A 14,027-nucleotide genomic window follows, 5' to 3' on the forward strand; every position below is an offset into this window, starting at 1 on the left:
AGTGCAGTTTGCAGAGGGGCTCATTCAACTGAAGAAAATGGGGTCACATTTTGTATTAGGGCACTATTTATAAAAGCTTTCTAAATTGGTTTGAGGGCTTACCATAGATTTTTATCGGGAAATGTCAGTAAATGCTGTTTCACCATACACACAAAACGATGACAAAATATTTTCATTGATAATAATTGAAATTGATAAATAGAGAAAGTAAGGCAAATGTTGCTTGACAACTTTTCAGCATGTATGGTCATAGAATATTTATTGCCTGACGGTGCACCACCCTCCCACCCTCATTGTCTGCCCCTGCCATAAGTTCTCACACTGTGGAAATTTAATTGATAAAAATAAGATAAAAATGTTTAAAACCCATACTTCTGCACAATTGTGCAAAAATAAAATAACAAGCTTAAAAATAAACAGTGTAATCCATTGAAATTATTTAAAAATGAATTTTTCCAAGCCTTCTTATAAGCAATTAATAAATTGCAAGTACATTAGAGACATGAGCAGCATCTGCTCCAGTTTGTAATAAGCGCATCATTAGAAAGCTTTACAAATGATAATCAGTCAGGGTTGTAAGCAACATATTTTGAGAGGTGGAATCAATACAAATTGCTCAAGCATTTATTAAAAGATCAATTATTTATTAATTGAACCTTATTATAAAGTATGACCAAAATGAGAGGTGAATGGAGTCCGGAAGTCTATGGTACCATCACGATTACCAATGGTGCAGAGGAGGTATAAGTCAAATACGAAGATATCACCATCACCATCACCAGTAGACAGTGGACTGTCCTTTTGTTGCTAGAGTCAGGGGCCCAAGTTGCCCACTAGAGGTCAGGCCCTAGAAATGAACAAAATTGTCTCTGTCTACAATACTATTGTGACACCATTGCTTAACCCTTTCATTTACAATCTAAGGAATAAAGAAGTCAAGGACAGCTTGAGAAAGGCTTTCAGTACGACATGATCTTATTGTCCAATGGCCTGGATATCATTGATTTAGGCAGCCAGCGAGGTGAAATCAAGTGAACCATCAAAGCATACGAATATTAAATAAATCCTTAGAGATATATAAATAAAATCAAATAATAATAATAATGCAGAATTTGGCCTAGAATTTGGAAAATATATTACTGGAACTGAATCTCTTTTACAAAAAGGAAACTTTCAATTTTTTGTCAGTGTAAACAGGCCATAAAAAGGGTGTGACTGTAATTTACAAGCTCTTAAGACCCCTTTACACTGCTGGAATGATGGAAAGCAATCTTCTTTTCAATGAGGATCAGGCCCTCGTTCTTTGTGTATGGAAACTAGCCTGATATGATATATTTCTCCATTTTACCCAGAGCTCCGCAAGCATTGAATTCACATTGTTTAGAATCCAGGAAATGTTGATAAGACTCTCTGAAAACTGGGAGAAGACTTGGACATGACTGGAAAGCTGTGATAATACTTTGTCACATCTATCAACGAGATGATGCAAATTGGACAGCTTCTTACAATTTTTCACATTATTTGACATCTTTCTAGCTCTATTACAACATTTTGACAAGGATCTATGGTCCAGAAGCCAAAGATATTTAGGTGCTAAAATCAGTCTGGATCTTTCCAGGGAGTCTAAAGGAATTAGGCACCAAGACCTCATTCAATTTTGATGGGATTTGTGGGCCTAACTCTCTTAGGCACCTTTAAAAATTGCAACCTAAACAACAATAAAATATAATCATGGGTGTTGGTGTGGGTATTTTGACATGTGATGTTGACAATTTGTGTTATAACAGCTTATAAAGCTTAACTTTTTGAATCTGAATGTCCATTGCCAGTAAATAATAGCCTGACCACTTCTCCTCCCACCCCCACCCCCTATAATTTCCCGTAACTGTGAAAATTTAAATGGATAAAAATAAAAAAAATATTTAAAAGTAAACAGTGATATTACCCTTCAAATTCTGGCAAGCCATCGTATATAACTTTACCCACTCAGAGTAAAATTTATATCTGCGATGCTACTCATGTGATTAAGATCATTATAGTCTGGCCTAGTGAAATCCAAAGATTTTCTGCTTTCTCCTAAAATATTTTTATACTGTGGATTTCATGTTGTCTTAATTAGACTGTAAACTGTTTGGGATAGGAACCACTGTTTGGTTAATTACCTAGCACAATGGGGTCCCGGTCCATGAATGCATGACTGGGGCTCCCCGGCAAAGTTGGGTTTGTCACTGGGAAATAGTTGCTGGGATTTTCAAAGGGGCATCCAATTCCCATTGAAAATCACTATCCACTTAGTCAGCCCCTTTGGAAATCCCTTTTGAGAAGGAACTTACAACCCTCAGTTTAGCAGGCCAATGCTCAAACCACTGAGCTATCCCTCCCCTCCCAAAATACTTTTTGAGAAGCTGAATAAACCTTTTTCCATCTGAAGGATGATCCTTCACTGGTGTGACTGGTCACTGGCATAGCAGGTTCAAAGACAGATTGGGTCCTGCCCTAATCCTATCCTACGCCAAACTAGTGAACAGGTGTAAATCGGGAACAAGGGGTCAGGCGGTGGGCCAGAAGTGGGTGTGCACATGGGTGGGACTCCTGCCATCCAACCCTCAGTCCACAAATTGAGTACACTGGAAACAATCCCTATGCATTGGATTACTCTTGATCCATTGAAGAATTAATGAAGATTCTCTCCTGAGGTCGATGGATGGAGGGCTATGTTTTGAAAGGAATTTAGGTGCATAAAGATGTGCAGGGACACTTAGACACCTAACTTCCATTGCAAGCAATGAGAGTTAGGTGTCTAAATGTCTTTGAGGAACTGAGCGTTAATGGGATTTTCAAAAGTGCCTATTCAAGTTAGCCACCTACCATCCAATGGGAGTTAGGCAACTCATCAGTTGAGGTGCTTTGCAAAATCCCACTAGGCTGCATCTTTATGTGCCTAAACACCTTTGTAAATCTGGCCTCAATGTTTACAAGGTCAAAGTTTGAGTGGGCACCTCGAGGTCTGGTTGCTGTTGCTCCTGCCGAGGATGTCTGTTGCATGAAGAGGGAATGATAGATACTTTGTGCTTTATTTTATTTTCCTGTGTTTCAAGACAGTGAAACACCTTCAAACTCGATTCACTCAGGAAAACAAATCTTCTGAAAAAGAAAAGGGATTTTTTAGCACTTATTTTAAGAAAGTAAATGTAAAGCATCTTTAAGAAGGAAACACAGTGTCTACTAGATTGCAACCCAGAGCAAGAAAATAAAAACTGGCATCTACAGTACCTGATTTCCTAGGTCAAATTGGGGCAGATCCGCAGCAGGTGTAAACTAGTATTGCTCAATTCAAATCAGTGCTGATTTACACAAGGTGAGGATCCGATCCATGTGGTTTGACCACAGTTGTGATTCTCACAGCCCCTCTGAAAATCAGACTCATACTGTGTACACATGGGGCAAGATTCTGATCAGTGGACTAATACCTGTGTCAAACCAGTGCAAGTGAGTGGATGATATGGCTCCGATGCTCTGTTTTGTGTTAGATCCACTGATATTTAGGGAGAATTTTCCACTGAACTAACAGCAGGGAAAAGAGACTATTAAATGGCTCCAATAATGTCAGCATGAGTCTGAGAGAGAGAGTGTGGGAGTGTGAGATATTTACCTGGAGTCACACAAAAAGAAAACATGGAAGTGAATCAGACTGCAGACCCAGAGCCTGAAAGGTATTTCGGTACCTAATTCCCACTGATTTCAATGGGAGTTAAATGCATAAATACCTTGAGGATCTGGGCCACAGTTCTTAAATAGTTATTTTGTGTAAGCTACATCCAGTTTCACTCTGACTGGGAACATGTCACCTCGGGACGAAATGCAGAGACAAAATTTCTCGATACTTTAAATGACTGCTTCATGGAGCAGCTGGTACGGGAACCCACAAGGGGAGAGGCAACTCTAGATTTATCCTGAGCGCAGGAGCTGGTCCAAGAGGTAACTATAACAGGACTGCTTTGGAATAGTGACCCTAGTATAATAACATTTAACATCCTTGTGGTGGGAAGAACATCTCAACTGCCCAACACTGTGGCATTTAATTTCCAAAAGGGGAACCACGCAGAAATGAGGGGGTTAGTTAAACAGAAGTTAAAAGGTACAGTGACTAAAGTTAAATCCCTGCAAGCTGCATGGGCGCTTTTTAAAGACACCATAATAGAGGCCCAACTTCAATTTATACCCCAAATTAAGAAAAACAGTAAAATAACTAAAAAAGAGCCACTGTGGCTTAATAATCATGTAAAAGAAGCAGTGAGAGATAAATAGACTTCCTTTAAAAAGTGGAAGTCATATCACAGTGAGGTAAATAGAAATGAGCATAAACACTGCCAAATTAAGTGTAAAAATATAGTAAGAAAAGCCAAAGAAGAGTTTGAAGAATGGCTAGCCAAAAACTCAAAAGGTAATAACAAAAAGTTTTTTAAGTACATCAGAAGCAGGAAGGCTGCTAAACAACCAGTGGGGCCCCTGGATGATTGAGATACAAAAGGAGCGCTTAAATGCGATAAAGTCATTGCAGAGAAACTAAATGGATTCTTTGCTTCAGTCTTCATGGATGAGGATGTTTGTGAGATTCTCAAACCTGAGCCAGCTTTTGTAGGTGACAAATCTGAGGAACTAGCACAGATTGAAGTGTTACTACAGGAGGTTTTGGAATTAATTGATAAGCTCAACATTAACAAGTCACCCGGACCGGATGGCATTCACCCAAGAGTACTGAAAGAACTCAAATGTGAAGTTGTGGAACTATTGACTAGGGTCCTTTAAATCGGTCACTCTACCCAAGATAGCTAATGTAATGCCAATATTTAAAAGGGTCTCTAGAGGTGATCCTGGCAATTACAGACCGGTAAGTCTAACGTCAGTACCAGGCAAATTAGTCGAAACAATAGTAAAGAATAAAATTGTCAGGCACCTAGAACATAAATTGTTGGGCAAAAGTCAACATGGTTTCTGTAAAGGGAAATTGTGTCTTACTAATCTATTAGAGTTCTTTAAAGGGGTCAACAAACAGGTGGACAAAGGGGATCCCGTGGACATAGTGTACTTTTAGTTTTCCAGAAAGCCTTTGACAAGGTCCCTCTCCAAAGATTCTTACATAAATTAAGTTGTCATGGGATAAAAGGGATGGTTCTTTCATGGCTTGAGAACTGGTTAAAAGACAGGGAATAAAGAGTAGGAATAAATGGTAAATTCTCCGAATGCGGAGGAGTAACTAGTGATGTTCCCCAAGGGTCAGTCCTGGGACCAATCCTATTCAACTTATTCATAAATGGTCTGGAGAAAGGGGTAAACAGTGAGGTGGCAAAGTTTGCAGATGATACTAAACTGCTCAAGATAGTTAAGACCAAAGCAGATTGTGAAGAGTTTCAAAAAGATCTCACAAAACTAAGTGATTGGGCAACAAAATGGCAAATTAAATTTAATGTGGATAAATGTAAAGTAATGCACATTGGAAAAAATAACCCCAACTATACATACAATATGATGGGGGCTAATTTAGCTACATCGAATAAGAAAAAAGATTTTGAAGTCATCATGAATAGTTCTCTGAAGATGTCCACGCAGTGTGCAGAGACAGTCAAAAAAGCAAATAGGATGTTAGGAATCATTAAAAAGGAGATAGAGAATAAGACTGAGAATATATTATTGCCCTTATATGAATCGATGGTAAGCCCACATCTTGAATACTTGGAACAGATGTGGTCTACTCATCTCAAAAAAGGTATACTGATACTAGAAATTGTTCAGAGAAGGCCAACTAAAATGATCAGGGTTTTGGAATGGGTCCCATATGAGAAGAGATTAAAAAAGCTAGGACTTTTCAGCTTGGAAAAGAGGAGACTAAGGGGGGATGTGATAGAGGTATATAAATTCATGAGTGATGTGGAGAAACTAGAGAAGGAAACGTTATTTACTTATTCCCATAATAAAAGAACTAGAGGTCACCAAATGAAATTAATGGGCAGTAGGTTTAAAACAAACAAAAGGAAGTTCTTCTTCACGAAGCGCACAGTCAACTTGTGGAGCGCCTTGCCTGAGGAGGTTCTGAAGGCAAGGACTATAACAGCGTTTAAAAGGGCACTGGATAAATTCATGGACGTTAAGTCCACTTATGGCTATTAGCCAGGATGGGTAAGGAATGGTATACCCAGATTGTTTGTCAGAGGGTGGAGACGGATGGCAGGAGAGAGATCACTTGATCATTACCTGTTAGGTTCACTCCCTCTGGGGCACCTGGCATTGGCCACTCTTGGCTGACAGGATTCTGTGCTAGGTGGACCTTTGGTCTGACCCAGTACAGCCGTTCTTATGTTCTTATGGTCTGTTGTGTCAGCTATCTGTGCAGAGCTGGGGCAGCACACAGAGGGAACACACGCACACAGACAACTGTTATCAACATTGAACAAAGCAGAGCACCACACTTGTAGCAACTGCACCCCTTTACCACGCGGCTCTGTGCTGGAGCCACACAGCAGCTGTCCAGGGGAGCTCCTGGATGTGCTGAGGCTCTGGGAGAGTGGGGGAGACGGGGTTGGGTCATGCTGGGGTGAGGAAGGGAGCTTCAGCCATTCTCGTGGGGGCCCCTGTGGAGCCCGGGGCCTGGGGCAAATTGCTCCACTTGCCCCCCCCCCCCCCCGGGAGGCCTTGGTCTGATCTATTTCTCACGAGCCCCTAGTACATTGGGTCTGATTCTTATTCCATTGTCACTGGCCTAAATCACAAGCTACTGTTCTGAAACCAACAGGCATGATTCTCCTTTCCATATAAATGAGGCGTAGCTCTTCTGAAGGGAATGGAGTTATGTTGGTTTAAATTGGGAAGAATTCCACTGAAGTTTCAACAGCCTAATCAGGAGTAATCTACTTACTTATTTGGTTCTATGTGAGAGGAGAACACAACCCACTATTAAGAAATCAAATGCAATTTAATATTGATAATTTTTGTTTTAGGTTGTGACTTTAAATGAGTCAAAGGGAGATAAGTGCTCAACTCCCATTGGCTTAGTCCCCTTTGAAACTCCCAGCCTCAGTTTATGCAGCACTGCAATCACTAAACTAGATGGGCTTCCTAGAATGCTAAATCAGGTGGGTAGATTGATTTATTAGGCAAGCAGTAGGAGTCTTCTGTATTGACGATGGTGCAAATTATAGCCAAGTCTAGCTCCACTGTACATCCCAGGTCAAAAATACTCATTCAAAAATATAATATAGGGTCCTCAGCTGGTTTATACATCATAGCACCAATGAGAATGCTGGGTTTATTTCTCTTTAGGCATAAACTGGCACCAATCCAGGAAGTCAATGGGGCTGTCCATCTATTTACCCCAGTTGAGGATCTAGTTGCTCATGGTAGAATCTGGTAAGATAACAATAACTTTTTAGTTTACCTAAATAGACAAATCTGAAGCTGGAGGATCCTTTATTCACTGCAGATGACTTCTTTTTCTGATACCTAAGCATAAGTCAGTAAAGAATGCTCATCAGTGTAGGTGGGATAGTACCGGTATTAAAATTGCTGGTCTGCCAGATTCTGGGACTGGATGACAGGCAATGGATCATTTGATAACTGCCCTGTTCTGTTCATTCCCTCTGAGGTATCCTGCATTGGCCACTGTCTGAAGATAGGATACTGGACTTGACGGACCATTGGTCTGACACAATAAGGCCATTCTTATGTTCTTATGGTCTTAGCGTAAAACAAGAGTTATTCCTTGATGTTCAATCTATTAAGTTACCAAGGAGGTTAAGAGGTGGCTTGAATATGATCTATAAAGGTCAGATTCTAAAAGGGATTTAGATGCTTAAAGATGCAGGTAGACATGTGGTGTAGATATAAAAATCACCTCACTGCCATTGACTTCAATGGGAGATAAGCACCTAATTTGTCTAGTCACCTTTGAGAATCCCAACAAGTGCCTAACTGCATTTTTAGATGCCTAAATACCTTTTACAATCTGGCCCTAAGTACCTGCAAAAGGAGAAGATTCCTGATAGTCGAGGTGTCCTTAATCTAGCAGATAAAAGCAGAATGAGATCCAATTCAGCATGGAAATACGAAGCAATTTTTTCTCTGTGGGGGTAATTAACCATTAGAACCACTTGTCAAGGGTGTGGTGAGTTCTCCATCACCTGAAGTCTTTAAATAAAGACTGGATGTTTTCTTCAGAAGATACACTGTAGCTCAGACACAAATTATGGGTTTGCTGAGAGAATCATTGGGTGAAATTCCCTGGTTGGGGTTATACAGAAGGTCAGAAGACATGATCATAATGGTGCCTTCTGGCTTTAAAATCTATGAATCGCTGAAGTCAGTGAGCCTGATTCTCCCCTCACTCACCCCAGTGTAAACCAAGAGTAACTACACTGGAGTTAGTGGGGCTGAGTCCCCTCTCAAACACCTGATGTAAATCTTCCCCTTTCTGCGCCTTAGTTTCCCATCTGTAAAAGGGGGATAATGATCCTGGTCTCCTTGGTAAAATGCTTTGAGATCTACTGATTTAAAGCACCACATAAAAGCGAAGTATTATTGTTATTCTTTGGCTGGCAAAAGAATATATCTCATTGTGCTCTGTTGTTCAGCCAACTCTTTTTGGGACAAGATCCAAGAATAATGGATGGAGGTTTGACACAAGGAATGACCATGTGAAAGTTGTTCAGAATTCGGTGCAGAGGAACTCTATGAAGGCAGGTGTACGAGTTCACAAAACCCACAATGGGACACAGGAATTTGAGGACTGGCCCTTGAGTTATTTATTTAATGACTCAAGAAGCAAAGCACTCAAAGTTCCTGAGAAAGTCTGTGGATTTCACTGAAGATCATGTCCCAAGGCTGACTCTGAGCAGATGAAATAAACCTTCCTGAGTGAAACACTTGTATTTTGCCTGAACAGAGCAATTAAGAAGACAGTAGCATATAAGATATAGATTGTTTATTTTCAATTATAGGTATATAAAGAGATATGCAAACCATTTATTAAGGATAGTTGATGGTTGACTCCATTAGGGCAGGCTGAGAGCTAAAACCTTTTGACAAGTTTCAAAGAGTGTGTGTTAGAGAAAAAGCATTATTATTATTATTATTATTATTATTATTATTATTATTATTAAATAATAACGGTATTGGTTTTCTCTCCATGTTCAGAGATCAGTTCCCCCTACATCTGATGTGATATCATTCCCCACCCCCCTACCCCAGTTCTGGATACATCCACAGATCTAACACAGTGAGTATGTTTTGAATATTTTCCCAGAATATGTAGCATTTACACAAGTTTAAGTGAAATCAGAATGTTTTCTTGTTATTATTATTCCTAACATTCAAATTAATACTAGTTTAGAGTCCTTGAAGAGAACACATTTTGCATTCTGATTTTCTTTTCATTGTTTGTGCTGGGGTTTTTTAAGCTAGGATTTTCATCGCAGTCTAAAGGAGTTAAATGAACAAATCCCACTGAAATGCAATGTATGTGGGTGCCCAATTCCCTCATGGTTCTTTGAGAATGCCAGTCTGTGCTTCTGCATTGTGCTCACACTACAATATAAAAGCAGGTTAGACAATTTCTCTTGTGTTTATGGTCATTTTCGCATCAGTTTCACCTTCTTGCTGTCTTGCAGAATAATTGTAGTTTTGTAATTCAGACTCTACACTTTCCAAAATAAAACAGTCTTCCCCCATATTTACTACAAATCAGATCTGATGTCTTTAGAGAGAAAAAAATAAGGTTTTGCCAAGAAGAAAAGAAAAGAAAGAATGAAAAAGCTCTGTAGTCAACACATTTTAGAAAGAAGGACATGAAGTCCATTCCATCTTGTGTACCATCAACATAATTATTTACTAAGTTCACCTCAGTTACAGTTGTGAAAACATACTAAAGACAGTGCAGTTTGCAGAGGGGCTGATTCAACTGAAGAAAATGGGGTCACACTTTGTATTAGGGCACTATTTATAAAAGCTTCCTAAATAGGCTTGGATGCCTTAGATTTTTATTGGGAAATGTCAGTGAATCCTATTGAATCATACACACACAAAACGATGAAAAAATATTTTCATTGATAATAATTGAAATAGATAGGTAAGCAAAGTAAGGCAAATATTGCTTGACAACTTCTCAGCTAGCATGGTCATTGAATAATTATTGCCTGATGGTGCCCCACTCCCCCAGCCCCATTGTCTAGCCCTGTCATAAGTTCTCACACTGTGGAAATTTAATTGATAAAAATAAAATAAAATAAAACTGTTTAAAACCCATACTTCTGCACAATTGTGCAAAAATTCAAAAACAAGACAAAAATAAACATTATTATCCATTGAAGTTATTTAAAAAATGAATTTTTCCAAGCCTTCTTATAAGCAATTAATAGATTACAAGTACATTAGAGACATGAGCAATATATGCTCCAGATCGTTATAAGCGCATCATTAGAAAGCTTTACAAATGATTATAAGTCAGGGATGTAAGTAACATATTTTGAGAGGTGGAATCAATACAAATTGCTCAAGCATTTATTAAAACATCAATTATTTATTAATCGAACTTTATTATAAAGTATGACCAAAATAAGAGGTGAATGCAGTTTAGAAGTCTGTGGTACCATCACGATTACCACTGGTGCAGAGGAGATGTAAGTCAAATACGAGGGTATCACCATCATCATCATCAACAGGAACAACAGTGGACTGTCCTTTTGTTGCTAGAGTCAGGGGCCCAAGAGGCCAGGCCCTTCCTTTAAGATGTCTCAAAGCAGAGATCCAAAAACCAGAGGCACCCCCAGATCAATAGTCTCTTTTGAAAATATACGCCAGGACTCTTGGGTGCTGTTTCAGGCTCGGGGTGAGGAGTGCGTTCTAACAGCTCAGAAAAAGGAACTGGGAATCTGGATACTTGGGTTCTGTTTCCAGCTCTGGTGGCCAAATGGGTGCCCATCTTTGTCTAATGCCCTGAGCCAACAACCTGCTGAGGGTTCCCAGCTCCCATTGAATGTTAAATGTTCACTACACCATACAAATTGTGTTCAGAATCCTGATATATATGTGATGGCTCAGTTTGTTGTCTGCCAACAATGACCTGCATCTAACAAAATAACCTGTTTATTTCTTCATCTTCCCTTTATGGTCTCATGTGTTTTGGCAGGTACACAACCTGGCCCCAATGGTGAAGGGAAATCAAACCAATGTGAAGGAATTTATTCTGCTTGGGTTCCCTGGCTCTCGTTATTTTCAGATCTCACTCTTCATGCTATTCTTGTTCATGTACCTCCTGACACTCACAGGAAACATCACCATCATATCCTTAGTAAGGACCCACCGTCGCCTCCACACCCCTATGTACTACTTCCTCTGCAATCTCTCCTTCCTGGAAATCTGGCTCACCACAACTAACATCCCCAAGACTCTTACCAATCTCGTGTCCCAAAGCAAAACCATCTCCTTCCTCAGCTGCCTCCTGCAGATGTACATTGTCCTCTCCCTAGGCTGCACTGAATTTCTACTCCTGGCCGTCATGGCCTATGATCGCTATTTGGCCATATGCCTCCCATTGCGCTATAGCTCTATCATGAACAGCACCTTGTCCACTCAGTTGGCCATTGGCTCATGGGTAGGTGGCTTCCTGACTATGACTGTACCGACGTTTCTGATCACCAGGTTGTCCTTCTGTGGTCCTACAGTCATCAACCATTTCTTCTGTGACATAGATTCTTGGATAGAGCTCTCCTGCACAGACACGCATCTCTTGGAGATGGTGTACATTACTATCTGTTTTATTGTCATCCTGGGCTCCTGTGCACTCACCCTGGTCTCCTACATTTACATCATCTCCACCATCCTGAGAATCCCATCTGCCCAAGGCCAGAAAAAGGCCTTTTCCACTTGCTCTGCCCATCTCACCGTTTTGGTTATATTGTACGGCTGCGCCATCTTCCTTTACGTTGAGCCTTCTAAACAGAACTCACTGGACATGAACAAAATTGTCTCTGTCTTCGATATTATGGTGACACCAGTGCTTAACCCTTTCATTTACACTCTAAGGAATAAAGAAGTCAAGGAAATCTTGAGAAAGGCTTTCAGTAGGACGTGATCTTATTGTCCAATGGCCTGGATACCATTGATTTAGGGAGCCAGCGAGGGGAAATCAAGTGAACCATCAAAGCATACTAATAGCAAATAAATCCTTTCTGGTATCTTAATATAATCAAAATAGTAATAATAATAATAATAATAATAATAATAATAATAATTAATGGAGAATTTGGCCCAGAATTTGGAAACTATATTACTGGGACTGAATGTCATTTAAAATAAGGCAACTTTGGATTCTTTTGGCAGTGTAAATGGGCCTTAAAATGGGTGTGACTGTAATTTACAAGGTCTGAAAGACCCCTTTACACTGCTGGAATGATGGAAAGGGGTGTTCTTTTCAATGAGGATCAGGCCCTCATTCTTTGTGTATGGAAAATAGCCTGATATGATATATTTCTCCATTTTACCCAGATATTGCTTCTGACATTTAGCACTCTAGCACTTTTGATGGAGCTCCACAAGCATTGAGATCACTTTGCTTACACTCCAGAAAATGTTGATAAGACTCTCTGAAAACTTGGAGAAGACTTGGACATGACTGAAAAGCTTTGATAATACTTTGTCACATCTGTCAACAAGATGATGCAAATTGGACAGCTTCTTATAATGTTTCACATGATTTGACATCTTTCTAGCTCTATTACAACATTTTGACAAGGATCTATGGACCAGAAGCCAAAGGAATTTAGGTGCTACAATCAGGCTGGGACTTTCCAGGGAATCTAAAGGAATTAGGCACCAAACCCTCATTCAATTTTGATGGGATTTGTGGTCCTAACTCTCTTAGGCACCTTTAAAAATTGCAACCTAAACAACAATAAAATATAATCATGGGTCTAGGTGTGGGTATTTTGACATGTGATGTTGACAATTTGTGTTGTAACAGCTTATAAAGCTTAACTTTTTTAATCTGAATGTCTATTGCCATTAAATAATTGCCTGGCCACTCCTTCTCCCACCCCCACCCCCTATAATTTCCCACAACTGTGAAAATTTAAATGGATCAAAATAAAAAAAATGCTTAAAAGTAAACATTGATATTACCCATCGATTTCTGCCAAGTCAATGTTTCTAACTTTACCCATTCAGGGTAAAATTTAAGTCAGTGGTACTACTCATGTGAGTTAGATCATTACAGTCTGGCCTAGTGAACTTCAGAGATTTTCTGCGTTGTCCTATAATGTTTTTATACTGGTGATTTCATGCTGTCTTAATTAGATTGTAAACTCTTTGGGGTAGGGATCATTGTTTGGTTAATCACCTAGCACAATGGAGTCCTGGTCCACGAATGCATGACTGGGGCTCCCTGGCAAAGTTGAGTTGCTGGAATTTTCAAAGGGGCAACCAATTCCCATTGAAATTCACCGTCCAGTTAGTCAGCCCCTTTGGTAATGCCTTTTGAGAAGTTCAATAAACCTTTTCCCATCTGAAGATGATCCTTCCCTGGTATGACTGGTTACTGGCATAGCAGGTTCAAAGAGATATTGGGTCCTGCCCTAATCTCATCCCACGCCAAACTGGTGAACAGGTGTGAATAGGGAACAAGGAGTCAGGCGGTGGGCCTCTAGTGGGTGTGCCCATGGGTGGGACTTCTGACATCCAACCCTCAGTCTACAAATTGAGTACACAGGAAACAATCCCTACGTAATGGGGTACTCCTGCTCCATTGAAGGAAGAAATGAAGATTCTCTCCTGAGGTCAATGGATGGAGGGCTATGTTTCGAAAGGAATTTAGGTGCCTAAAGTGGTGCACGGACACTTAGACACCTAACTTCCATTGCAATCATTGAGAGTTAGGTGTCTAAATGCCTTTGAGGAACTGAGCCTTAATGGGATTTTCAAAAGTGCCTATTCAAGTTTTCCACTTACCATCCAATGGGAGTTAGGCACCTCATCAGTGTAGG

At 40.0% G+C, this 14,027-nt stretch overlaps 1 protein-coding gene across 1 annotated transcript; it reads left to right on the forward strand.

Moving 5' to 3' along the window:
* The first annotated feature begins 11,194 nt into the window (after window positions 1-11,194).
* LOC123346189 (olfactory receptor 6F1-like) lies at window positions 11,195-12,121 on the forward strand. The gene has a single exon (XM_044983444.1). The coding sequence runs from the start codon at window positions 11,195-11,197 to the stop codon at window positions 12,119-12,121; it is 927 nt and encodes a 308-aa protein (XP_044839379.1).
* Window positions 12,122-14,027: the final 1,906 nt, after the last annotated feature.

Source organism: Mauremys mutica, chromosome 12 (assembly GCF_020497125.1).
Source record: "Mauremys mutica isolate MM-2020 ecotype Southern chromosome 12, ASM2049712v1, whole genome shotgun sequence".
NCBI classification, from domain to species: Eukaryota; Metazoa; Chordata; order Testudines; family Geoemydidae; genus Mauremys; species Mauremys mutica.